At 44.7% G+C, this 27,238-nt stretch overlaps 3 protein-coding genes, 1 long non-coding RNA gene and 1 pseudogene across 9 annotated transcripts; 1 reads left to right on the top strand and 4 right to left on the bottom strand.

Annotated features, from left to right (window-relative positions):
• Positions 1–4,075: 4,075 nt before the first annotated feature.
• On the bottom strand, positions 4,076–6,140 carry LOC112872851 (ent-cassadiene hydroxylase-like). The gene is made up of 2 exons (XM_025935888.1): positions 5,089–6,140; positions 4,076–4,928 (listed from the first exon to the last, which is right to left on the bottom strand). Exons 1-2 carry the CDS (start codon positions 5,989–5,991, stop codon positions 4,305–4,307), a joined length of 1,527 nt encoding a protein of 508 aa, XP_025791673.1. The 5' UTR covers positions 5,992–6,140; the 3' UTR covers positions 4,076–4,304.
• A 775-nt stretch (positions 6,141–6,915) lies between these two features.
• LOC112876866 lies at positions 6,916–9,970 on the bottom strand. 4 transcript variants are annotated; one of them, XR_003225382.1, is made up of 3 exons: positions 9,255–9,970; positions 8,995–9,088; positions 6,916–8,304 (listed from the first exon to the last, which is right to left on the bottom strand). It is a non-coding gene; the product is annotated as an uncharacterized LOC112876866 (long non-coding RNA). The 4 variants fall into 4 exon arrangements; XR_003225384.1 differs by having other exon boundaries at positions 6,916–8,856; XR_003225381.1 differs by having other exon boundaries at positions 8,995–9,970.
• A 2,949-nt stretch (positions 9,971–12,919) lies between these two features.
• On the bottom strand, positions 12,920–15,056 carry LOC112872756 (annotated as a pseudogene).
• Positions 15,057–15,858: 802 nt separating this feature from the next.
• On the top strand, positions 15,859–26,148 carry LOC112876864 (DUF21 domain-containing protein At1g55930, chloroplastic-like). Of its 3 annotated transcripts, none has more exons than XM_025941047.1 (15): positions 15,859–16,457; positions 17,579–17,676; positions 17,780–17,873; positions 18,020–18,102; positions 18,188–18,286; positions 18,471–18,552; positions 19,949–20,088; positions 20,164–20,242; positions 20,351–20,414; positions 20,615–20,706; positions 22,299–22,364; positions 23,529–23,645; positions 24,009–24,188; positions 25,051–25,350; positions 25,500–26,148. In XM_025941047.1, the coding sequence occupies exons 1-14, from the start codon at positions 15,921–15,923 to the stop codon at positions 25,318–25,320; spliced, it is 2,001 nt and encodes a 666-aa protein (XP_025796832.1). In that variant the 5' UTR covers positions 15,859–15,920; the 3' UTR covers positions 25,321–25,350; positions 25,500–26,148. The 3 variants fall into 3 exon arrangements, with proteins under 3 accessions (XP_025796832.1, XP_025796831.1, XP_025796830.1); XM_025941046.1 differs by having other exon boundaries at positions 25,506–26,148; XM_025941045.1 differs by having other exon boundaries at positions 25,051–26,145.
• On the bottom strand, positions 25,318–25,938 carry LOC112876865. Its single transcript, XM_025941048.1, has one exon. It carries the CDS (start codon positions 25,897–25,899, stop codon positions 25,522–25,524), a length of 378 nt encoding a protein of 125 aa, XP_025796833.1. The 5' UTR covers positions 25,900–25,938; the 3' UTR covers positions 25,318–25,521.
• Positions 26,149–27,238: the final 1,090 nt, after the last annotated feature.

Here is a 27,238-nt window from a genome sequence, read left to right on the forward strand (position 1 = left end):
GTAAAGGACCCTTTAGTCCGGGTTGGAACCACCAACCGGAACTAAAGATCCTTTTAGTCCGGGTTGGAGCTACCAACTGGGACTAAAGGGTCATCCTTGATCCCGATTGGTGCTCCAACCGGGACTAAATCTCTCCGCCGCCCCTAGCCGTTGGATCTGGCATTAAAACCTTCATTAGTCTCAGGCTCAAAAATATCCGGAATAAATGAGGAGGATAAAAGATCCTTTCTATAGTAGTAATGTCAGACAGACAGTTAAAAAACCATGAAACCGTCTAAAATTTATTTGAAACACATTACCTATAAGCGAAATGTTGTCTTCGACCTATCCAAAAAAACAGACAAGTGAAGATAAAAAAAAAAGCTGTTTACAATGTGTAGCTAAGAGAACTAGTCATCAAAATCTTCGTTCAAATTGTCTAAGTGGGGCTCTTGCCAGTGGAGGTTATTGGTGTGACCCACCTCATTATTGTTCTTACGGGCAGCGAGCATGAAGACGATAGCATTGTAGAACTAGCTAGGCCATAGGCAGATCCATGTCTCTACTCTCTAGTAGTGATAACTTCACATCTTCGACAATGGTGGCCTAGCCTTTGTGATGACCGCCTTCTACATGTAGAAGGACGATGGCAACAACGTACCACTATCTATGAGACATAAAACACAACAGGCTCTACATTAAGCATGATTTCACATTTGAATAAAGAGTTGGGAAAGGAGAAAATATGATACTCTAGTGGAGTCCAAAGTACTAAGAAAGAAAAGATTGATTTTATCATTCGAATGAAAAGCGCATAACACAAAGAGAGAGGGAGTGCCTGATGCCGGCCACTGTCAACACCCAGATATGTGACCTCTTTGTCTTTGTTATGGTATCCCATTTCGTCATGTCCATACTCTATAATTTCCATATTCTTCTCTGGACACGCATGTCCTCTTCAATCTTCAAGTTCGGGGTAAAGCGCTTAAGATTTGGTGGAGAATAGTGGTCAGAAGGGTGAGAGGTGTGAAATAGAATGGCCTGAGGGAAAAAAAAAGAGAGGAGGGCTCCTTTTTATGGATAGAGGGAACTAGAGCTTGGTTCATGGGCCCGGCAAGAAAAAAAATATAGGTAAAATACATCGCCATTATTATTCCATAAAATCCAGTTTAAAATCATAAAATTAGAAGGCACCCTGACCTCGATGCACAGTAACGGATAGCATAGATATCTTGTGCACGTGTGCTTGTGAATCCCAAATATATCCTCATCAATCCAGTAATGACATATATAAAATCCGACTCTTTCTATTAGATCATCAATATCCGAAGGACATTGACATCTGAACAATCAACCGTTGGAACCAAGAATATGTATACAGTTTTTTTTTAAGCGGTCGGCATTACTACCCGGCATGGTATTGAAAGAGAAGAGAATATGTATACAGTTGTCCAATAAAATATTCTTGTGTTTTATGTTTGGATCTATCTGCAAAAAACGAACGCAAGCATGCCCAGCGGCACGTTAAGGGCCTGTTTGTTTATCATGGCTAAATTTTAGTCCCATATGTTTAAAACCAATTACAAGTATTAAAAATAGTCTAATTTCAAAACCAATTGCATAAATGGAGGCTAATTCGCGAGACGAATCTATTAAGTCTAATTACACTACTACGAAAAAGTTTTTAAGGACAGCTAAAAACGTATTTTAGGGGCGGTGCACTACCCGTCCCTACTTATCGCAGATAAAAATACAATTTTTAGGGGCGGGTGACGCGTCCGCCCATAAATATGATTTCCAGAGGCGGGTCACAGCGTGATTTCTAGGGACCTGCCCCTACAAATCAATTTCTAGAAAATAAAAAATAGCAAAATAAAAAAATATTGCAGCTAACCAGCCACCACTATAAGCCTCTGTACTATCGAGTTACAATTTTTATAACAAAATATACACACTTGCATCACCCAGGGTTCAAACCACATAACTCAAGCTTCGCGCGTACCTTCCTATCCACCATACTACACAGTCACCTGTGACTCTATAGGATATATTATTCTTTGATATTAATTCTAAAATTGATTTGTAAGGCAGGTGATGGCCTATAAATCTTTTTTAGGGCGGGTGACGCTACCACCCATCCATAAAAATATTTTTCAATTATATTCTAAAAATTCATTTAAATCTCTACATATAGCAAAACAAATAAAAAAATTAAAACTTCTACACTATGATTATTGTGGACTATAGATAAAAAATATATCAAGTATTTTCAGTGTATATAAAGATTAAGATTGTTGAAAAACTCAAAGTATAACTTGAGTTGTACGAGATACTATATAGTCATAGCTATATGTAGATTTATAATATTTTTGATAATTAAATAAACTTAAATTAAAAAGTTATCAACTACAAAGTTTTAGATATATTTATTATCTACAATTTGAATAAAGTTTGACTTCATCCGAAATCATATGAAAAAGTTATAATTTTTTTACATGGAACCATTTTTAGAGGTGGGTCATGCCATCACCCACCTTAGAAATGCCACCAAGGCGGGTGATGGCATCACCCGCCACTAGAAATGCCAATTTTCAGGGATGGGTGATGGTGTAACCCGTTTCTAAAAATACTTTTCTAGGGGCGGATCGGATGCTACTGTACTCCTACTCTGTTTGCAGGGGTGGGTTACCTTTTGACCCGCTCCTAGAAGAAAGGGGCATTGCTACAAATTGTTTTTTATAGTGTTAGTCCATGATTTGGTCGTGTTGTGCTACAGTAAACATGTGCAAATGATGTATTAATTAGGATTAGTAGATTCATATTGTGAATTAATTAGCACCAACTTATATAATTAGTTTTATAGTTAGTCCATATTTAATTTCTCGCGTCCAAACATCTGATGTGACCCGGATAAAAAATTAACACCTTCTAAATATTTGACAATGTATAACCGTAATTATCATCGCCCACTACTAGATTCGATGATAATAATGGTACGATAAAAATACATGCTTCCATTCACGTCATATCATTATAGTGTGCACTTCACTAAGCCCTTGTCTCTACCGACCCTAATATATTTAGTAAATGTTGTTTGGATCATGCACTAACTTTTAGTTCAGATCACATCGTTTGGATGCCGATTAAAGAAACTAAATATGAGCTAACTATAAAACTAATTGTATAAATGGAAACTGATTCACGAGATAAATCTATTAAACCTAATTAATCTATTATTAGCACATGTTTACTTAGTACAATATTGTCAAATTATGGACTAATTAGATTTAATGAATTCGTCTTACGAATTAGTCTTCATTTATGCAATTGGTTTTGTAATTAACCAATATTTAATACTTCTAATAAGTATCCAAATATTCTACATGACAAGGACCCTAGGATCCAAACAGCCCCTGAATTTAAAGTGAATTTTCTCATTGAATTTAAAACCAAAACTAACAACAGTTGTAAGCCTAGCCGCCTTTCTCGCTGTCGAAAATATAGACATAGTTTCAGTGAGTTTCTTAATCTCTTATACATTACACACGCACAAAAATGATTGGGTAGTGTGGCGTGATCAACTTCCTTCGTCCTTCCCTCACAAAAAGAAACTTCATTTGTCTTGTTCAGGATTGCAATCCTCCATAAAATACTTAATGAGCATATTTCTGCGTATGATTGGCAATAGTTGAATAACTGCCCTGTCCTCTATCTGTGATCTTGAACTGTTGGTCACCACCATATAGTCATTCCAATGTTTTCCTCTCCGTCAGCTCCCACGGTAATAACACTGGTTTATCCTTTGGCACGTCATAGCCCCTCTTAATAACCTGTCTCAGGGCACTCGCACGGGACCAGCTCCTCTGCAGTAATATCTCTTAACATTGGGTCACACCGTCACAGTCACCCACTGGCACAGTACTTGATGGATCGTATTTATTATAGTAGTACTATGCATTCATTTATTGTTTTATGGTACAAACTGATATAAAATTATATTGCACTCTTTGTCGGTACATATATTAATTAATTAAGTACTCCCTCCATTCTATCCTAAAATAAGTTCACTTCTAGGTTTGAGATGAAAAGATCAATGTTGTTGGGAAATTACATATATACCTCTATAAAATTATAATCATTGCACTTTAGGAAGAGAGAAAATAGAAAAAGACAACCAGAGTTAGATTGTCTCAACGTATAAAGATGCACTTATTTTGAGATAAATTTTGAACCGTAGAAGTGCACTTATTATGGCATGGAAGGAATAGCAATGATTCGCTGACAGACGCAATCTGAAAACAGAGTTCACAGCACAGATCAACCGGTCAACTTGATACAACATTAATGTGAGGCTTAGCCTTCAGCCAGAGCCTGGACTTCTTTCTCAACGTTATACCAAAGGCCTCCGTCATGTCAAGATCTTCCGACCTGACACCGTCCGGCAGCTCCCAATCGAAATGGTAAAGGAGACTCGCAAGCAGGAGCTCCGCGTTGGCCAGCCCGAGCAAGATGCCGGGGCACATTCTCCTGCCTGCCCCAAACGGAGTGTACTCAAAGTCGGTGCCCTTGAAATCAATGTCGCTGCCGTCAAATCTCTCTGGCCTGAACTCTTCGCCATCGTGCCAGAACTCGTTGTCCCTCGCTATCGCCCAAACGTTCACAAACACCTTGGTCCCTCTTGGGACATCGTAGCCCATGACCTGGCATGCCTCGCGACACTCTCGGGGGAGCAGGAGCGGCACCGGAGCGTGCAGCCTCAAAGTCTCCTTGATCACCAGATGCAGATACCTTAGCTTGACCATGTCACCTTCAGCTAACTTGTCTTGCCCTTTGAAGGTCTCCCTCACCTCTGCCTGGGCCTTGCGCATGACTTGTGGGTTCTTAACAAGCTCCGCCATTGCCCACACCAGTACGGTGGATGACGTCTCACTCCCGGCAGAAAATATATCCTGCAACACATTGTTTAATTTTGAAAATTCGTTCGTTGCTTCGCACTAAATTTGAAACTTTCAAAAAAGAATAGGAAAGTATTGTGTGTGTTTTTGAAAAGCTTAGGAAAGTATTGTGTGGATTGGAGGAAAGCCGTATAAAAAGGTAAGCTGATCTTACGAAAATGACGGTGCTGACTATCTCGTTGGTGAGAGCGAACTGCAGGCCACCTTCCCTCTGCAGCCTCAGGAGCACATCGAGAAGGTCCTCGTCTCGCTCTGGCGTCCGCATGACGGCGCGCTCCTGGATGATGCTCTCGATGATCCGGTACATGTTCTTCTGGCACCTTGCCATGTCCCTCGCGGCGGCGCTGAACCGGCGCACCAGCGGCGAGGACGGGTACAGGTCGGCCAGGTTGAACCCGCCGGTAAGCCGCACGGCCTCGTCGAGCTCGCGCAGGTACTCGTCCTGGTACCTGCACCGGTCGCCGATGGCCGTGCGCACGGCGACGTCGTTTATCGCGTGGCAGATCCCCTCGCTGACGTTGACGGGCCGGCCGCCGCCGCACTCGCCGGAGATGGAGCGGAGCAGGTTCGCCACCTCTTCCTCCCGGATGGGCCGGAAGGAGAGCACGCGGCGCTGGCTGAAGAGCTCGAGCACGCACACCTTGCGGAGCTGGCGCCAGCGCTCGTTGTAGTGGGAGAAGATGATGTCCCTGCCGCCGCAGCTGAGGATGTCGATGGTGGCGCTCAGGTGGCGGCTGCAGAAGGCGAGGTCGTGGGTCCTCATCACCTCCCTGGCGGCCTCGGCGGAGGAGACCACCAGCGTGGGGACCGAGCCCAGGCGGAGCAGCATGAGCGGCCCGTGTGTTCCGGCCATCTCGAGCAGCGCCCGGTGGGGCAGGTCGCGGAAGCGCGAGAGGAGGAGGTGGTGCAGGCTGCCGATGAGCGGCAGCTGCCATGGCCCCGGCGGGAGGCGAAGCGCTGGCGATGGCTTTGCGCGTGAGGGCGTGATGCAGCTCCTGATGAGCTTGAGGAGGAGGGCGAGGAGGAAGAAGGCAAGAAACGGGATCCTGATGTCCATCTCGCCAGGGATGGGAGAAGTTTATTGCTGGCAGCTATTGTTGGGGAGTCTCGAGGAGCCAACATATATAGAGTACTATTAGCTGATTCTGCAAAAAAAAAAGGGAATCATGAAGTACTATAGTGTCTATTGATATCTTTGTAATTTCCGGCCCCCCGGGAAAACAATGCGGATAAGTTTAATTTGTGCGTGGCCGGCGTGCATTTAAGAAATCACTTCTGATCTTGTTTGTATACGTAGATAAGACAGCGATGGGCAATGGGGTTAGGCAAGCAGAGACGTCAGACGTCTGGGTTTGGGAGCGTACGCTAGCTGCTCGCCTGCTCCTACCTTGTTGGCACATTTATTTGCTTGGGCCCCGTTTAGATTGCAAAACTTTATAACATTTGGAACTGTAGCATTTTCGTTTGTATTTGACAAATTTTATCTAATTATGGACTAACTAGGCTTAAAAGATTCGTCTCGTGATGTACAATTAAACTGTGCAATTAGTTATTTTTTTACATGCATTTACTACTCCATGCATATGTCCCAAAATTGATGTGATGGAGAGAGAGTGTAAAAATTATAACATTTTGAGTGCATCTAAAAAGGCCTTGGTTATGAGGTGGTTGTCCCTATGTCGTTCTCCCGTTTGGTTCATTTTCATAATTTCTCATCAAGGGCTTTTCTTCCAAAGTCCAGGGTTGAAGCCTTGCAAACACCCTAAAGGCCTTGATACATTAGTGATACTAGAACATTCAGCGGGCGTTGCGCGCCCTATCACCATCGCAATCATTTGAAATTTGTGAAGTATGCAAAACAACAAAGAAAGGAATAACTATTCTATATTAAGTGATCCAGAGTTGATGGATGATCATCTTGGAAAGGATTCACTTAACTTTCACACGTAATTCGAATTTGAACAGCCAATACAGCATGGCAAAAAGGTTAATACACCATAGCAAATTTTAAATTGGATCGAAGTATTCCTGTTGGCCACACCCACAGTTCACAGATACAGCATTGTTCTGGTTGGTTATATAACATAGATAAATTAAAAAGCAGCTGCACAACCTAAAGCACACTGATCTGTCAATTTTGGTAGACAGTGGACACTGAAAACACAATCAGAGAAAACGCTGAGCAGCTTCTCTCTTGCTCAGTTGCATAGACACAAAACTTCCACAATAGTATGAAAGATGGTTGCAATTTGCAAATGCCTCGGCCACAGCCACCTAAACACCTCTGTTTGGCTTCCCCATGGTGCTCTTGATGTCCATGCACCCTTACCTGCAAAAACAAACATCAAAGCACAGAGGGGGGAGTATGCTCTTCTGCTCATTCAGCTCATATTACACTCCAGAAGATACAACCAAAGAAATTTGGGAGAGTATATGTGAAACAGTGGTCACATTCTGCCAGTTCTTTAGCAAAAAAGGCAACAAAGAAACATTTTAGAAGTAGAAGTGTGCCTGATTGCTCAACCTTGCATTCTATGTTTATATTTCAGTAAGCTAGACTTCAGAAACCAGAGCTTATAGTTTCAATAAGTCCGCATAAATTAATGTTCAAACATTTGGTGGCTGTTACAAGCTCCTAGCTTAAAAACTATCACCATCAACTATTTACTCCTCTTCGGCACAGATCAAGTCAACTAGCAGATGCATGCAAGATCAAGCATGAGGGTTTACGCGGTGAGTGTAGTGCAATAAGTACCCATACCTACTGAAAATTTATAAGCAAATATTTTGACAGTTTAGAAAACATCATGTCCTTCAATACCTTTCCTAAGATTGTTGAAACACTTTGCTGGAACAGACAAACATGGGGGCATAAACCATACAGGTTTTCCATGTCATTTGAGGCTGTGCGGCCTATCCATTTTATGTGTTGCTGACCTAACAACTAATTCAAGAAAATTCTCAACTCTGAATACACTTTGCACAGATGGCCTAAACACCATGCTAGTACTATCCACAAGTTTGGAAAATAAGGAAGCATAGGGTTATGTCCTATCCTAGTCAACTTTGAGCGATGGCCCCACAGAGAAAATTCAGAGAGGATATGTCTATTAGTTAATTTCGTTCAAGCAAAGACAACTGAATTGAAAGGAGGATGAGAATATAAACCCCACTGATGCAAAGGAAATCACATATAGATAGTGCCCATTTCATTTCAGATTATGAATCATGAAGCACGGGTTGTCAATCAAATGGGCATTCCACTTGCCCTTGTAGTCATGCAAGCACATCTCTGCATGGTACCTGGGCTTCCAGGTACATCTCTCATCCTCACAAAAATGTTGATCTACAATGGCTTCTTCCATAAAACCTGTCAACCAGTAAAGGTAACTCCCTTTGGATAACACCGTAACAGAAGTAACATAGAGAAAAAGGAATGGAAGAATTAAACAAATGATTGTGATTGGTTTGATTTAGGAAATAAAAATATGGTGAATAAAAGTGCAAGAAGATAAATAATGACACAGATTTACAAAGAGCATGTAAGCAAGCACAAACAAACAAAACTCAATCTACCTTGTCTATCAAATAATGAAAATTACACTCTACTGAAGTAAAACAAAAGAAAACCTCTGCAAGCAGTAGATGGCCTGTTTGGAAAACAAACTTACGCAATGACCAATGTACATAATTAATACAAATTAAGATGATATACCTTTTTAGGATAAACAATGGAGATGGGTTTTTCCTTTTCCTAATCCCGTGGCAAGGAATGTTTAAATTCAACATAATATTCAAGCTAGCAGCTAGATCCTAAATTGAGAGCATTCTAGTGAAGCTAAACAAACAAATATTGAACATCTTGGAGGAACATTTTAACTTGTTTTTAGCTTTCCTTTTCTCCCATGCTGTTTCGAGTCTTCTGCAATATAAATTGAACCAATGGAGATAAAAAAAATTGAGATATATCATATATAATGCATCTAGATACACCCAGTAGCAAAGAAGAAGAATAGCCGGCACAAGCAGAGGCGGGTAGAGCATAGAGGAGGATGCGTACCTAGCTGGGGCCAGATGTGACGGCCGTTGCCGCTGGCAACACCGGTAGCGCCTTTCACTGTCTTCGTAACCGACGAGGCGGCCTCCATTCCTCGCTAATGGGGTTCATGCACAGCAGGCTCAGCAAATCAAATTACGTAAGACACTCGATCCATCGAGCCCAACCATTGGCAGGAGAGATCGGGGGTGGGGTTGTGGGGATGAGGGTGGAGTTTTCCCTTCATTTGGGACAGGAATGGAGCGGAGAAGGGAGCGGCTTACCTGGGGAGACTGGACGGTGTGTGCTGGCGGCGGCGGCGGCGAGATCCACCGCTACCCTGGGTCGCCAAGGCATCTCCATCGCTTGGGCAGTTGGGCTCACGCTTCCAATCGCGGGTGCGGAGCACTGGCTATGGATGTCGATCGTCTGCGGACGCCGTGGCGAACCCACCTCTGCCGATTTCGTGGAAGTCATCCATGACGACGCGCCGGCGAGGGATAGTGGTGAAGGGGACGGCCACGTAGAGGCGTGAGGCAGACGAAGAGGATGCGGCACGACCAGACGAGGAGGAGCGGAGAGCAGGAGGGGCAGCGGAGAGCAAGAGGAGCGGCGGCGGGGAGGGGCGACTAAGGCAGGCGGAGAGGGAGAAGGGGAGGAGGAGAAAGAGGGCGGCGGCGGGGAGCAGGAGAGGGAGGGGGACGGCGGCGGGGCGCGCGGAGCCTGACGCCGTTGCGCCTGGCCTCCCGCGGCACGTCGATGAGCTCAGCCGTCACGCTCTCCCACGCCCGCGCCGCCGCCTCACCGTCGACCTCGGCGAGTCGCGCCTCCTCCTTTGCGTCCAAGGTGCAGCTGGGCAAGGTCCTGGGCACACGACGGTCGTCGCTCTGCTCCATGCGCTGGAGCCGCCGCGCCATGGCCGGCCGGCCAGCGCCCCCTCCCTCCGAGCCACACCCGTGCCAGATCCGGATCCCGCGGGAGCGGGCGGCTGCGGCGGAGATCAACTTGGTAAACCTGTATCCGCCGGCTAAAATCCGTGCCCGCAACCCGCCAGGGGTAGGAAATGACGTCCGTACCCGCTATCCGCGGATAACCGTACGCTCGCGGGCACACCCGTGAATCTGCAAGTTTTAGAAAATCCAGCACACAACACAAGGGGCGTAGGCGTCGGGCATCGACCGTGGGGCGCAGGCGTCGGGCCTAGGTGCGTCGCGCGGCCTCGACGGCGGCGTAGGGCCTGGGCGGCGCGTCGTCCGGCGGTGCTGGCGCTGGGCCTCCCCGCCTCGGCGCGCGGCCTCGGCGAGCGGGCGGCTGATGCAGGAAGGAGCCGAGGTCCAAGGAGGAGGCGCGCGGCCTCGACGGCGGGCCGTGGCCTCGGTGGGCGGGCGGCTGGTGCAGGGAGGAGCAGAGGAGGGGGCGACTGGGAGACGGCGGAAGAGCCGAGGATTGGGGGGAGTGGCGACCGAGACCAGCGGGGGTGGGTGGGTGGCGGCACATAGGGCGTCGGCTCTAGAGGCCCGAGGAGGAGGTGCCGAGGGGGGCGCTAGGTGGTTGTGGTGGGGTGACGACCGGGAGTCGGACTGGGAGGTTGGGTGGGTAGAGAAGAGAAACCCTAGAAATATTTTATATATATAAGTATTTGGACCCACATATCAGCGGGTTTGATGAGTTTGCGGGTTCGGATATCAATTTTTCAAACCCGTTATTAGATATCCATTGGGTTTAGAGTCGTACCCGTACCTGTACCACGGGCACAAACCTAGACCGTATCCGTGCACGTCGGGTTTGGTATTTGCGGGTACGCGGATATTGTGTACCCGTTACCATCTTTATTTGGGATCTTATTTATCATCCTGAGCTTGAGTTGCGAGTGAGTTTTGCCTTGTATAATGGAGTTGCTCCTAGCCCGAGTGCGCCCTCCTAATGGGGCCGGCGGTTCCTCTAGCATCTGGTGCTAGAAGAACGCTTGCGAGCTGCAGGGGATAGCAGGCGGGTGCCGCCAGGTAGCATGCGAGCGTCGTCGTGCGCCTGGGCCTTTCCCATGCTCGGTCCCCTGAGCGTCATGCTCGGACGATCGAGGGGAGCGGGTGCGCAGGCGGATCACTGTCCCTGGCTGTCGATCGATGTTGCTTCCCTAGTCGTCCTAGACGATGGGGGGGCGCAGTGTCATCCGCTAGCGGTGGATGTGTCAGTGCTTCCACCGGCTAGATCCAGGTACGGGGAGGAACTCCTCTTTGCTGCCCGTAGCCGTGCGCGTCCGCGGAGGATGTCTAATCCTCGAGCGGCCTCGGCTTCACCACGTTCCCCAATTCCAGCCTACATTGTCGGAAGGCTCGTCCTTCCTAGGCAGCTGAAGCTAGGAAAGAGCTCCTCACTGTCGCCTGGGGTGGTGAGGGAGTTCGGTCGGCGGCGACAGCAGATGTACCGCTCGTCGTCTTCCCTTGCCACGTCAGCCTTAGGGAAGGAGGTGCAAGAAGAAGGCTTGCGAGGAAGATGCCCCTCCCAGTCTTCCCGCACTTGAAACAGCCCTCCCCAGGGTTACAGTGTTACCACCCTTGTGGTAGTAATGGTTTTTGTACTTTCTAACGGCCGTGGGCCGACTATACTTTGTAATATTTAATCGCCAGTAATAAAGCGTGTTTATCCCGGAGTGTGATCGTTGTGTTCTGCCGCACCCCGACCGCGAGCCCGGTCGGGGGCGAAAACTTCTTATCTTCTTCGAGTGGAGGAAACGGTCCCCGACTTGCCGTATCCTTGTTACAAAGGAAAGCGGTCGTGTCGAGGGCTTTTAAATGTGTGCACGCGTAAGGGTGACCTCGTCTGTGGCCTCCACAACCAGAAGGGTTGAGCAGGCAACACTTGCCTCGATGGCCCGAATGATGGGCTTGGTGAGCTCCTAGCGGGTGGGCCCAAGCATAATTCTGGGCATCCGAGTGGAATCCGGGTCTGTCATTCGTGATGGGGTTGGCATAGCCCATAGGTGGCATTCCACTGCTCCGTGACCCGCCTCCCGGCAGATGTCCGAGTCGTCCGACTAATGCAGGTGGCCCGATGGCCTCTCCTTGATGGATATTCTGTGGGCATGGCTCGAGGTCCGGATTGAACGAGAAGGTCGAGATGACTCGAGTCGCTGCTAGAGTAGGTCGGGCGAGGGCCGTTGGGGCTCATCTACGTTTCCTCCTCTAGCTCCGTTTGACACGAGGTGGCCTCGAGTCCTCTATGGATCGGTCTTCAAAACTCGATCAGTTAGGTTCCCGAGTCGGGACCCATCGGCGTGCGCCCTTTCGGGTCTTAAGATATTACGAAAATCGAATAATTGAAATGCAATTATTAAATGAGGACGTGCCTACGGAAGCTTACCGGGGAAGTCGGAACGCCAGTGCAGCTTTTTTGAGGATGCGCGCCGGAATGACCCTGCCACGTCTTAAATGATGATGAAGTGCCCGGTCCGTCACGATTTATAAGGTCGGTGGAGAGTAACCGTGCCTGCCGTCTTCCCCTGTTGTGATTAAATTCGAATAGGAGGAGAGACGGTTCGTACCATGGGGAGATCAAGGGTCGTGCGCTGCATGGCACCTGGAATCCCATTATAAGGCTCCACCGTCGCGACCAAATGCTCCCACCAGCGTAAATTAGCTTCTTCATCTAGAGGAGAAGAAAAGATTCTAATACTTTCCTGCCCCTTTTGCGATATCACTTCACATATTGTGGTTAATGATGCCAAATCTATAGGATGATCTAAAAATTTAAAAATTAGAGCGATGCATGAACATGTATCGGTGCCAATCTTATAAACAATGATAAAATATTATAGCAGTGAGCAAGAACGTGCATCAGTCCTAGTGATTTTCTAATTCACGTGGATGCAAGCTCGTGGATGAATCGTTGCTCAGTGTTGCTCACGCTACAGATTTAGATAGCGTTGCCTCTTTTCCCGCTTTGGGTCCCACTATTTTGTGGGCATCGTTATCACATTGTGGCCGGCCTTATCCTCCGCTGTTTCATTTCAAAAAATGAAACATGAAGGCTGAAGACATTGAAGAAATAATAATTGACTACGATGAGTTATATGCGGTGGAAGTGGTATATGATGGAACTTTTTTTTATTGCATTGCAAAGGTTTACCGTGTCCTCATGCGAATCCAGTAAAACACATATAGTAGTTAGTTATAGTAAATACATTAAATATTTAACTCATTCTAAGATTGCAAGGCTTGGCATGTAGCCAGAGCTTGGCTTTCTTCCTACCAATCTATCATTCCATGCTCCCGCACGGACTAATTAGAAGTAATATAAAAATAAGATTTATAATTTATAATTATAATTATGTATCCATATTCTATTTCATCTATTAAATATTTTAACATACAGTACTCTAAAGATACGTACTTTATCATATCTAGTTCTAATATATTCAATCAGTAACAATATTTTTCACTTTATATCGCACCTCCATATGTATTTAGTATGTATTTAATTGAACCATCTATTTAAGCTATATAAATAACATAAAATTTGGTATTATTATATCTTCCCCATACATAACACGCACCATGGGTAGTATTTTTATATAAGCAATAACATAAATAATATATTAATAATGTAGACATAGTAATTTATAATTTTATATTGGTGCACTTTAAAAAATTTTATAATTATATAACTTGTATCTAGATTAAGGAGTTATTTTAACTTTCATAATGATATATTATATACAAACTTAGGGGGTTGTTTGACACTATTTTTATAATAGCATATGTAGGTAATTTGCTTGAAGATTAGGGGTCACTTTAGATTATTTTTTATAATGGCAGAGGTGGGTAATTTAGATACATATTTAGGGGGTTACTTTAGCCTATTATCATAATAGTAAAGGTGGGTAATTTATTAGAAAAAATAACAGATCCAATGGCTATTATAATTTGAGTAGTTAGATTGATGGCCGGGTGTTTCTCTTTTTTACAAAAATTTCTAGAATTTCTCTATTTAGAGTGGCCACATAGGATCCTAGGTGGCTTCACGTGGAGGTTTCAAAATGAGCCTCCAATTAATAATAGTAAAAGCAATTTCAAGAGACTCTCTATATCTTTTCTCATTGTTAGGAATAGAGGTTTTGATGGAAAAATACCCTCCAACAGCTTCTCTAAGTGGTCCACCCTCCATTCCGTATTTTTCACTTGTCAAAATAGATAACGAAAATAACTTTCTATAGTGTACACAAGATATAGAGAAGCTGTTGCAGAGTGAAAATATATAGAAAATGATTTTTATGCAAAAGACTTTTTAAATAATAATTTAGAGAATAAAATTTAGAAAGACTCTCGGAGATGATACCATATCTCTCTGCCATGTCCGAATCTTCAGGCTCGACGCCACCAGGCAGCTCCCAGTCAAAGTGGAACAGAAAGCTAGCGAGCACGAGCTCCATGTTCGCCAGACCAAGCATGATACCAGGGCCCCAAACGGAATGTACTCAAAGTTCGCGCCTCACAATCGACACCGCTGCTTTCGAACCTCTCCGGCTTGAACGCATGGGGATCCTCCCAGTACTTGCCATCCCTTCCGATCGGCCAGACGTTCACGAGCACCCTCGTCCTCTTTGCTATGTCGAAGCCCATGACCCGGCACGCCTCGCGGCACTCTCGGGGGATCAAGAGCGGGACGGGAGGGTGCAGCCTGAGCGTCTCCTTGATCACCAGTAGTGTGTAGTTCAGTTTGGCCATGTCCTCCTCGTTCAGCTTGCTTTTGCCCCTGAAGGTCTCCCTGACTTCTTGTTGGGCCTTGTGTAAACACTCGTGGGTTCCTCATCAGCTCTGCCATCGCCCAATCTAGCGTCGTCGAGGAGGACGTGTCGCTTCCAGCAGCAAAAATGTCCTGCAATCAATCACCATAATATTCGAAATTCATTATTAGGGGAAAACTAAACAACGAATTGTTAGCCCATATGTACGGACTGCAAGGCTTGGCATGATCAAGGGCTTAGAATTCCTTCTCACGGTGGTACGAGAGGGCTCTGATCTTCAGGCTTTGAATGCAAAATAGTGCACGCCTAATCATTGTTTGGGCCATACCCGTCTCGAGGCCATGGGGTTATTCCCCAGCCGACGCAGCCCAATCGAACAGCCGGCCCAGCCCCCACCTGGAACACCCGCTTTTCCATTTTTTTCCCATCAGAAGTTGGAATTGGACTCCCTGGCGATACGTAACGTAATCCCTGACGAACACTCGAGTGATTATTGTTCGGCTCGATCGATGATTCTTTAACGCAGCGTCTGTGTGGATTTTGTTTCTGATGGAATTTTTCCAGCCCGGCCCATTAGCGTGCATTGGTTGATACTGACGCCATTGTTTCTCTACGTTGTTTCCAATTGATTATTTTGTTGTTTTCCGAACCATCGGTTGTTTCAGTTTCATTCTATTGTATGTACCGCCATTTTTTCTGGTTGATTTGCATTTGTTTTCTCAGTCGATTTTTCCTGTTGCGTGTTGTGGTTTTGAAATTGGTTGATTTTGTCTTCCTATTCACTAAAGTTTTTATCACTGAAAGCTGATAAGCGGCACGTTCTTATTGTTTAAAAATCGAGTGAGACAAAAAAACGAAAATCACACGGATGTTGCGTAGTCACTCCCCTGGCGATATCTGGCCAGAGAGGGCGCGTTGTTGATTCATCAAGTGGTGGCAGCTGGTGGGTGGGGCCCACCCGCGCACTTGGCCTGACGCTGCTGCTCGTGCACGCAGCCACGCACCGGCCGCGCCCCACGCCCCCCTCCCCCCCACCCCCCCACCTCCAATTCTCCATGGTGGTAGTGGTGGCATCATCCCCCCCTCCTCCTCCCCTCGCGCACCCACCACCCACCGCCCCTCCCGTCGCCTAGTCGGCTAGTCCCCCCCCCCCCCCCCCCCCCAAAAAAAAACTCCCGCGCCGCCACAGCCGCCGTGGGGGAGTGCCATGCCCGCCGCGCCTCCCGCGACCTCGCTGCTGCTGGGCGGCGGCAGGCTCCCGCGGTTCCAGTTCCAGTCCCTCCGCGCGCCCACCAAGCCCCCCTTCTTCCGCGGCCCCGCCTCCTCCCCGCCCGTCCCGCTCCGCCGATGCTGCGCCCGCCCGCTGGCCCCCGTCTCCGCCTCCGCGCTGCCCGTGCCGGTGACGGCCGCTGCTCCCCCGCCGGGAGCGGAGGTTGGGTGGGGGAGGGCGGCGGCTGCCGCCGTGAGGAGGGTAGCGGTGGCGGTGGCGTTCGGGGCGCTCGCGGCGGCGTGGAGCCGCCGGGCGATGGCCGTGGGGGCCGCGGCGGGAGCGGGGGCCGCGGCGCCGGGGGCGGTGGAGGCGGCCGCGGGGTTTGGAGGGTTGGCGCTGCGCCAGGGGTGGCCCAGGGTGCTGCAGGTTCTGCAGCTGATCAGGGAGCAGGGCCTGGTCTTGGCCGCGCTGCTCGGCCTCTCTGCCTTCTTCTCCATGGCGGAGACCTCTATCACGACGCTATGGCCTTGGAAGGTGAGTGCAACAAGTCTGCCGAGACCCATTTTCTGACATTCCTTTTGCAATCTATTTAGTTTCCTGGGTACGGAGGTAGGGTATTGACAGATTTTGAAGACTTAGGTGGGCTGTTTGGTGCCAGTGTGGTGCGGAGAGGGAGGGAGGGAGGGAGAGTAGTGATGGGGTTCCCGATAGGTGTCTAGGATAGTGTCTCATCGGCACCTTGTAATTGTATGAGCTATTATACTCATTACACTTAGATGATTATGCAATCAATTTACATGACCAGTCAGTTGATTGGAGGTGGTACAATGATGCCTGATGGGCATTTGTATAAGCAAACTGATACTAATTTTAGGTTGTTGAGTTGGGTGGGGTGCGTTGGTTGAGGGTGGGATGGCAGACATCACCAAACAAAACAGAGGTATATGACTAGTGATTTTGGGTGTTAAAACTGCCATGCTCATCCTGCCTCAGCATGGATGTAATAATTTTGTCTCAGTTGGTGGTGGAGGTAATCTATGGCATGAGTTTGTATTTGAGAAGTGATGTCATTGCTGGAAGTTGTGCTGGCAGTTATGGAGAAAACATTTTGTTTTCATTTCATTTTATTTTTTGGAGGGGTTTGCAACAGGTATTGGTGAGCGATAAGCGGACAGTAGCGAGGGCCTTCAGATAATATGATCATTGTGTGCAGGGGCTTTAGCGACATCCTGTGCTAGTGATCTGCAGGCAAATTTGACTGGGGATTTGCAAGGAAAGGGATCACTATTTTTGAGATTAGGAGTTACTGGCACTGGTATTGGATTACCAGTCACAAGAACTTTTTTTTTTGAAAAGTTAATCACATCCTAATCTCGTCAACTAGTTGGGTATGTTTCTGGCTCAGAAATAAATCAAATACAAATTTCCATCCCTTAATATAGTATTAGTATGTATGCCTTGTACATGATTACCATCCTGCCTTGCACCAAATTGCGAGTTAGCCTCAATTCAGGAATTAAGGTGCCACCCTGCTAGGCTGATACTCACGTAGGGAATTTTTAGAACACTGTTCTCAAACCTTTCTTTCTTGCTGATGGGACACTTTCCATAAACTAAGTGATTGTATGCTGAGACTTTGCTTTTTCTTCCATCAGGTTCGTGAACTAGCTGAAAAGGAACCTGAGAATGGTGTTTTCAAAATGCTCCGAAGTGATGTTACTCGCTTCCTGACAACCATTCTCATTGGCACAACGTAATCCTTGCATTTCTAAGTTCTGCATCACTAATTTTAGTTTTATTTTACTAACCTTGATTTGTATTTTTTATTCTGATCGGGCATATTTTGTATTAGATAGTGTGGTCAACATTGGCGCAACTGCAATTGTTACTGAGGCAGCAACGGCAATGTTTGGTGAAGCAGGTGTTAGTGCAGCAACAGGCGTCATGACTGTATGCCCCTTGTCTCATGCTGGTCTTCTACAGTTCTACAGTTCTGCTCTTGTATAAAGTGCAGAAACTAAGTTATACTTGATTTCTCTCACCTTGTCTCATGCTGGTCTTCTACAGTTCTATCTAACTATGGATCCCCCTTTCAGGTTGCCATCTTACTTCTTACAGAAATTACCCCCAAAAGTGTTGCAGTCCATAATGCCACAGAGGTTGCTAGGTTTGTGGTAAGGTGAGAGAAATCAAGTATAACTTAGTTTCCAACCTTTTTTTATTAACAGTGTATTGAGTATTGTGTATTTGTTGGGATATGTCAGACCAGTCGCATGGCTTTCACTGATCCTGTATCCAGTTGGGCGGATTGTTACTTTCCTGTCCATGGGAATGCTTAAGATTCTAGGCCTGAAAGGGAGAAGGTACACATATTTTTCTCGTTCTTGATCAGCTTGTCAATTAAAACATATTTCTCCTTTATAGATAAAGGATGCATTTTTTTCATATTTAAATTCTTGACGAAATTTCAAGCTGTTACTGTGGTGGATATATGCTTCTCAAAAACCAGTTCTGAATCTTGTCCATCATATGCACTTATTTCCACAGTGAACCATATGTTACTGAAGATGAACTGAAATTGATGTTACGAGGAGCGGAGTTGAGTGGTGCAATTGCAGAAGATGAACAGGTTAGATTGTAATATAATATGTAAAGCTGCTCATATATCGTGTTGCATGTTTTCTATTTTGTCCTTTTATGTATTGGTGTGTATGTCACTGCAATACTTAGTTGTCCTGTGCATTCTGCACAACCCTTCATGTACGTTTTTTTGTCATTCTTTTCAGACCTGAATACCTCCTTAAATAGAGTGAGGTCTAGACATTTCAGGAGATTACCGAGTAACTAGCATCTTTTGCGTGATTCCAACGGCTAAATTAATGTCTGTGCACCATTTGGTCACATAAATCCAGAAATTGAAAGTGAATGTCATTCCACTTTTATGAAGTTTTAGATCATACTGTTACGCACTCGGACTTTGCATCTTGATATTTGTTACCACACTTTAGCGACTGTTATTCAGGACAGCTATTTTTGAGTCCTGGAGAACCTTTCAGTGGCAATGTTGTTGAAGCCCCTGCAGGCAACATTCCAGTTCATTTATACTCTGATTGGAGGCAGCCATTCTGCATGCCTATCTATCTTAACCATTCCTAGGGATAACTGTGACTGTAGCATGGCAACACAGTACAGTTTTATGTGAGTGTATCACAAAACTAGAATTGAGAACTTGCAATATAGAGCTGCAGGTTTAGTTTGCGATGCATAGCAAAACTGAAGATTTTGTGTGTCAATTTCAAGGTTCTTAAGGCAGTAAAGGATCCTGTAAAGATTTGGGTATGCCGTATCACCTGGGGGGGTGCCTAGGAGACAAGGTGTATCTAGGTTGCCACAAGTGCCTAGTTACACCTTGTTGCCTAGGCGACACCATAAGATCAACTTATCACCAGCTAAAATTTTTAGCTGATGGAAAAATCTGTAGTTTTGTGATACATAAATATACTAAATTTGTAGTTTTGGGATACATAAATATACTAAATTTGTACTTTTGTGATACAGAATGTTAAATCTAATGTTTCGTGAAGAAGTGCTCACTAAATCTGTAGTTCTGTGATAAATTAAGCAAAAAAGGAAGTTTTATGATAGTTTTTTAGCGAAAACAGTGAGGGTAGCGCCTGCTGTGGTATATATGTTAATATGAAAACGAAAAGAAATACAGGGTAAAGCTGTACAAAAGTGCAATAAGGCCAAAGTTTATGACGAAAAGGAAACGAAGACAAAACAGCTACTATTTTGTGATAGTTTTGCCAATCTATGTCTAGTTTTATGTGATTTAGTCTGGTTTCTATTATCCACCCCAGCGCAAATATACACACAAAAAAGAAAAGCACAATGTAAATTATTTATGTGCCTAGAACCTATTACTGTGTTACACTATTATGAATTCCTGATTAATACCTGCTTGTGCAGGACGCTTTTCTAGCTATTCTTGATCAGCTAAAATCAACACCTGAGTCTTTTAACAGGATATGATCGAGAATGTCCTGGAAATTAAAGATACACATGTGAGGGAAGTAATGACGCCTTTGGTGGATGTAGTTGCAATTGATGTTATGGCAACACTTATTGATTTCAAAAATCTGTGGGAAACTCATCAGTACTCTAGGTATTGCTAGCTATGACTTGACACATGTATTTTCATGTCTTGTGATTGACATCTACTGCTATTTATTATTTCCAGAGTCCCTGTTTTTGAGGAGCGCATAGATAATATCGTTGGAATCGCATATGCAATGGACATGCTTGAATACGTTGAAGAGGTCTGCCTCTTGTTTTCCATTTCATCTAGAAACTTAATCAGAGTGACTCTTATTTGCTTTGATGATGTATTTCTAAAGGAAAATAAAAGATGCATTTTGCTATTGAAGGTTGAAAAGTTGAAGGAAATCACTGTTAAGGAAATCGCACATATGCCTACATACTTTGTTCCAGGTAATTATTAGAAATGTTTTTGAAAGTAGGTCTCATGATAAACTCAAAAACAGGGCATCTGTCGGCATTTTACAGAATTGAATGTTTTTCCAATGAACTTATAGCTATCACAGCAATTAATTTAATTGTTCATGCTTCCTTATATTTTCTCCCATCTACACATTTCATAATTGTAAAATATAACTTGTTTCATTTGGCAGATTCAATGTCAGTTTGGAACCTATTAAGAGAGTTTCGGATCAGGCAGGTTCATATGGCAGTCGTCCTCAATGAATATGGTGGAACTATTGGTGTATGTCCCTATGGAACCGATCGTTTACATTTTATGCTTTTTACAAACTGAACAAAAGTCAGTACTTGTTGATGATTCTACTTATCAATTTCGTCCAACATGGCTAGTTGCTCGATGAGATTTTAAATTAATCGTTTGCACTGATGACATACAATGAGGTTCAACACTGTTAAATCAAATCAGTTTTGGGGGTAGTTTTAAATTGTAGCTTTGTCATTTGATAGTCTGGCTAATCATTACTGGATGCTATTCAGTACCTGGTGATATTTTGATTCCAATAGTAGCCATTTGTGTAACGCAAGCATGTGATCTGATGCTTAGGGTGATCTTGCTGTGTACTGTAGGAGTCAAGTTAAGCCAACCCCTTGAAAAGGGATAGCATGGCTTCTTCTTTAAAGAACTAAGAAGGAACTTGTTACGAACCGTAGTTCATTAGGGTAAACACCGCTGGGAATATAGCCGGACGGAGTCGGCTTGAGGGGGACTAGACTATTGGAGGATTTCGGATTAATTCTTCTTGATTGATTGCTTCCTCCCAAATGACTGCCATACCTCTGTATATATAGAGCTGGCACCTAACAACTTGATAATTATCCTAACAAACCAATTAACTAATTTAATCTCTCTCGTGAACCTTATCTCTCTACGTGAAGGATAGATGGGCTGGTCCTCCAGCCACCCATAACTGAACTAGCCTGATAGTCTTGAGCTCTCTTATGCCATTCTGTAGTCTGCTTACCACCTCAAGTATCCTAAGCCTCTTCAAGTCATTCTTCTGTCCTTCCTCTGCGGTAGTTATGTGTACTAACATCTATAGCATATGTTATAATAAACATACTACCTCCATCCCAAAAGGAATGCAACTATCGCTTCCCAATAAGTCAAACAGTTTCAAGTTTGACCAAATTTATACAAAAAATTACTAACAGTTATGTCTATAAATTGATTTAGTACGAAAATATATTACATAATTAATCTAATGATACTTATTTTGTAATATAAATGTTAGTACTATTTTGTATAAATTTGGTCGAACTTGAAATTATTTGACTCCTCGAGAAACGAGAGCTGCATTCTTTTTTGGACGGAGGGAGTATACCCTTCCTTCTGTGCTCCAATATGCTCCACTAGAAAATTGCAAAAACTGAATAATAAATGTTCTTTCTGTTTATATTATGTGCTCCACAGTTACAGAGCATTCATAGGGGACTCATGATTTGTTCGACAGGTTATATTTTTTTTTGGCAGTAGTTGATGGGTAATGATCATCTTTTTTATTGCATTTGCAACTGTAAAGATAATTCTTTAAGCTACTTTTCTCACATGACTCATGCTCAGTAGTAAAGGATTGGAAATGAAAGAACAATCCCATATTTCAGCTACTACTCATGAACTTCCTTTGTCTTACATATGCTGTCTGTTAGATACAATTTTGGAGCAATTACCCTTTCATGCAGGGATATCTATGCAATCACTTGCAGCAACTAAGTCCTATCGTGCTCTGAAAATGTTGATCAAGAACAGCTTGTAATTTCATATGTTTCCCATTACATTGGAACTGCTTTCTGACCTTTGGTAAAAAAAAAATGCAGATTGTAACACTAGAAGATGTGGTGGAAGAAATAGTTGGCGAAATCTTTGATGAGAATGATTCAAAGGTGATTATTTCAGGAATTTTTCTGCTCAAATTTTGCATGCAGATGTTCAGTGCCATTCATCTACATGCTTTAATTTTGCATTTACTTTTATAAGGATATCCATTTCTTTTCTACTTATTGTTCCCTTTACTCTTTGCGACTAATGTTCTTATAAAAAATCGTCTCTCATAATAACTTAGGAAATTGAGCAGACCAAATACACTTGAGCCATGCCAAACAAAAAACTAAGGCAAATCGCATGGGTCAAATTTTGCTGCTGGACATCTATTAGGTGTGGTCTTTACCATTTTTCAGAAGTTTCCAGAAGCAAGTCCCAGCTCCCATTGAGTTGGGGTAGCTAGAGACATAACCCAACATGAGTCACCATGAAGGGAAAAAACTTCTATAATTCCAGTGTTACTGTGGCAAAGACCACACCATTTTATTTTACGCCCTAGCAGTTTTCCCTTGGTTCATATGAGTGGTTGGGTTTCCATGTTAGCTTGCCAAGCCTATTGCAACCCTCCCCCTTCTGTCTTTGTGACCCCTCCTTTACCCAGGCTTGGGACCAGCAATGTTGAAACGCAAATGTAGAGTATGAATCCTTCTAGGGATGTGTTCTCAAATTATATTGGTAGTTCTGTAACAAATATCAATGCTGAAAACCTTGTCTCAAGATGTCTCAAATCGAATGAGAACAAAACCTGAAAAGAGACATGCAGTGAGGACTGTTGTATTTTCAGCTTCCAAACAGGACCGTTGCCAACTTTTGTGCTCTTGGTATCCATATCCTTGAATTTTCTTAGAAGTTTGAGTCATTGTTTCATAAGCCAGAACCGGTTTGGTTACTGGCCAGCACTGGTTTGTAGGAAATCAACTGGGAATTATCCAGTATCCTGAATCTATATTGAGAGATATGGTATGCTGGAAATTAATTGTACTTTTGAAGATTCATTCTGAGTTGGCCATAACCCGGCTAACTAGCATTAGTTTGATATTGAAACTATCAGAGATTTAATGTTGTACCTCCAAGTTTAATCTGGAAGCAGCTGCTTACCACCTGTTTTCTGTATCATAGTCAAAACGCAAAAGTCGGAACAATGATTTGTCCATGTAACCTACTGGTTTCTATTTGCTTTGGCAGCCTCTCAATTCCTTCTGCTATGCTATCTTTTACCCTTTCAGGAGGAAATCCAGAAGAAAACAGGTTATATAGTAAGGCAGGAAGATGGAACATTTCATGTTGATGCAAATACATCAATAGATCAACTATCTGAAGAGCTTGGAATTAAAATACCAGAGGTATTGTTACTCATTAGACCTCTGCTTTCTCTACAGTTACTCTGTGTGCCTTGCTTTCTCTACAGTTGCTATGTTTGCCCTTCGTCATAAAAATGTTTATTTTGGACGCTGGACATGGAAGGTCAATAGGTCATTGATATGCAACTTTCGTGTTCGAATGCATTTTATTTGTAGAATGTAATACAGATATAGCATTATGGATGTATTTTTCGATGAAAATATAGACGTCATATTTAGGTCAATATAGATATTCTCAAATGTTCTTATTTAGTATAATTGCTCAGTCATCATATGGTGGCTGTGTGGTTTTCTCATGGCTCTTTCTTTTAGATTGATTGATATCCTGAGATACTTGGAATGCAGGGCCATCAGTATGAGACGGTGTCTGGTTTTGTCTGTGAATCTTTTGGCTATATTCCAGAAGAGGGTGCAAAAATGCTTGTGATTCTTGAAAAGGATTATAGAGAAGAAAATGGTGAATATCAGGAGGAAGGTTCTGATCGCCAAGATGATAGAGAAAAAACTCAAGCTTATGAACTTGAGGTAATTGTCACAATCCGGTACTCTGTTTGCTCAGAGTTCTGGCACCAGGTTTTTAGTACTGCAGTTTAGCAAGTATTATGAGATTATCTTGTTACCACTAGAATTGTGCCACTAGAAACTTGCTAATGTAGCTGATATTTGGAGACCATAACTACAAAAGTTCTAGTTAAAGCTTCACTTAGTCTTTGTTAGATGCAGTGCCTTAAACATGTTTGTTAAAATTTAAAACAACTCTCTCACTAGAAGCATTTTCCATGTACTTAAGGAAGTGTTTCCAAGGAGTTTTTGTCTCTAATAAATTTTCTGAAGGACCTTGATTGGCCCCATTGATTTAGGATTTTTATCATACCGAGAAGTAAGAACCTACTGCCAGATTCTATTATATTATTCAACATTGCTCTGCATGTTTGATTGTGCATATTAAATTACAAAATATTCAGAAGGTTACTGAGACACGTGCACTCTCCACTTAGGTGATGTACTGCTCTTGTATCTTTGCTATTTGTAGTGGCTTATTCTTATTTGAAACTAGAAAAAAAATGAAGCACAAAAACTAGCTGATGAAAAAAAAATTACTGCTAAATTGAGAACACATACAGCGGGTTGTTTGTTTCCGTAATTTTGGCCTTGCACAATACCTTAACTAGTCGATGCAACTCCCATTTCCAAAAGACTGTTACAGTGTACATGAAATATTGCAGCGCTAGGAACCCATAGCATTGGACCATGGTCTTTTCTATCTTTATTGTAGAGTGATAGATCAACTATTTTTATTTCTGTAGCCATGTTTACTGCCTTTCAACTATTTCCATTTCTGTAGCCATGTTTACCGCCTTTCTTACTTATCTAGCCTCTCTTGCAGATACTGGAAGGTAATGCAAGGAAGGTGGGTAAAGTCCTGTTCAAGCCAATAAGCAGTGAATGCGTAGATGTCGACGACAAGGGGGCGAACCGTCTGATTTCCAAGAAGATCATCAAACGGAAGAAGAAAGATTCTGGTGATTCCTCCAACAGCGATGAAGATGAGTGTCCAGACATTGCAGGGAATGGCTGCCCTGCAGAGGTACTCTCATGCTCGGATGATAACAGTGCCGAATTGGAAGATGCAAGCAGTTCTAGTGCGAGAAGGTGACAAGAAAACAACTCGACCATCGTACTACGGGTAATAATTACAGCTCACCATCACCCTCCTAATACCCCTTGTTACAACAGAAGAGAAAAACATAGTAGTAGGCTACCACAAAAACAGCGAGAGCAACACCGATGAGACTGGCAAAGTTAACAGCAGCTTAGGGCATTGCAAAACATTTTTTTCAGTAGCAGCAGCAGCAGTCTAGAGGTGCAGCGAGGTGTCGACGTCGACTTCACCAGAGACATGCTTGTAGTTGTAGATCTTACTAGGCCACAGCTCCACCGCGATGGGGTCGCTGCGGAGCTGGAAGGTTTTGCATTCACTGGCAGTGGTCGGCACGGCCGGGAATAAGGCGGCGGCAGCGGTGTCGCGCAGCGGCCTGCACGGGTAGAGCAGCTCCGGGTGGAAGAACCACTTGACCGGCGCCTCCCTCTGGGCGGTGGCGGGGCGGGGAGCGAGCACGTGGAGAAGCCTCTCCTCCCGCTTCTCCCTGATCCTCTCCAGCTCCCTGAACCGCTGCTGCAGCAGCGCGATGGAGGAGGAGAACATCACCTGGCCGTCGCTGCTCTGCACCCCCATGATGGCTGAGAAGAGCTGATCTCTCAGGAACAGCAGCAGCTCCTCTGAGTTTCCGTTTGTGTATCTGTGTGTCTGTCTACTTCACTGGGTGCGTGTGGGGTTTGTTGTTTGAGGGGCTGGTCGTGGGCATGTGCGTATTTATAAGCCGCAAAGTTTTGTCACGGCGCAGGTCGTCGCCTTGTGGTCGTCTTGCAGGCTGGGCTTTCTTCTTTCTTCCATTATGTGATGCCGTGGTGCTATCTGCTACTATGTTATGGGCCGAGTGAAAAAACGCCACCGCAATGTATGAGAGAGAATCTGGGAGGGGAAGGGAATGTCACGTCGCCCGAGAAAGGAAGCGGGAGGCGTGCAGGTGAGAGAGAGGAGAATAAGGGCGTGGGAGAGTCCAAGGGCCGCGGACGCTTGCGCTTGTTGCGTTCCCGCGGGTGGGAATCGCCCTGTGTGGGTGGTGGGGTGGTGGCCATGATTGCGCCCCTGTTTGTCTGTCACCTTTTTTTCCTGCGCCCATCTCCCACAGTCCCACTATTTCCCTTGTGCGCTGCTGCAGCGCAGAGTCTAGCCTGCGGCAGGGCAGCGGAGACGGCTGCATGCCATGCCCTGCTGCGCTGTCTGCCGCTCGCTGTTCCTCTCCCTCTCTGATCGAACGCCGGTGCTGCTCCTAGTAGTAGCGTCTAAACGGGCAGATGGACGCTGCGTGCTTTTCTATAATGGCGTCGCTGGGACCTGTATGTGCTAGGCATAGCGTCAGCTCTGCGGTAGTGTGGTGTGGCGTAGGGTTAGCAGCTGTGGCGTACCTGCCACGCACAGAGGTGCTAGAAAGAAATCTAGCGGCACTTTCAGGTGTGGCACTGTGCGGCTCCACGAGCCCGTGTCTTCGTTTGGCTGTGTGAAGTGTTTGGGGGTCTGGGAGCAGAAAGTCCGCGTAGGACTTTGCTTCTTTGGGTCTTGACTGGAGCGTCGAACGATCCGGGTCCGAGTGCAGCGCTGCTCGCACGTGGTGTAAATTTGAGCAGCATCTCGGTGGAGAAAAAAGGAGTGACATTGAAGTGCCGTGCTGCTTTAAACGTTCAGAAAAATTGATTGATCGGTGCACGTAAGCAGCCAATGGACCGATAACAGCTCTTTCATGGGATGACTCAACAGTTACTGTGATATTATGTTACAAATATCCTTGGAAAAAGATATTGCTAAAATAATTGCTTTTTTAGCCCATCCACACCTCAGCATGTCATGTGGCTAAAACAACTGTGCAAAACCAGAAGTTGGGGGTCAAGTAAATGGTTTTACGAAACTAAGGGGTTAAATATCCGATTTTATAGTTTGGGGGTCTGAGTAGTCC

Source organism: Panicum hallii, chromosome 9 (genome assembly GCF_002211085.1).
Source record: "Panicum hallii strain FIL2 chromosome 9, PHallii_v3.1, whole genome shotgun sequence".
NCBI lineage: Eukaryota > Viridiplantae > Streptophyta > Magnoliopsida > Poales > Poaceae > Panicum > Panicum hallii.

What these genes read in the sequence shown, in the direction of transcription:
- LOC112876865 (XM_025941048.1), bottom strand. Translation starts at nt 25,899, where the DNA reads ATGGGGGTGCAGAGCAGCGACGGCCAGGTGATGTTCTCCTCCTCCATC.
- LOC112872851 (XM_025935888.1), bottom strand. Translation starts at nt 5,991, where the DNA reads ATGGACATCAGGATCCCGTTTCTTGCCTTCTTCCTCCTCGCCCTCCTC. An exon ending in TAGTCAGCACCGTCATTTTC is followed by an intron (nt 4,929 to 5,088) that starts GTAAGATCAGCT and finishes AATGTGTTGCAG; the next exon opens with GATATATTTTCTGCCGGGAG.
- LOC112876864 (XM_025941047.1), top strand. Translation starts at nt 15,921, where the DNA reads ATGCCCGCCGCGCCTCCCGCGACCTCGCTGCTGCTGGGCGGCGGCAGG. An exon ending in GAAACTCATCAGTACTCTAG is followed by an intron (nt 20,089 to 20,163) that starts GTATTGCTAGCT and finishes TATTATTTCCAG; the next exon opens with AGTCCCTGTTTTTGAGGAGC. An exon ending in AATATGGTGGAACTATTGGT is followed by an intron (nt 20,707 to 22,298) that starts GTATGTCCCTAT and finishes AAAAAAATGCAG; the next exon opens with ATTGTAACACTAGAAGATGT.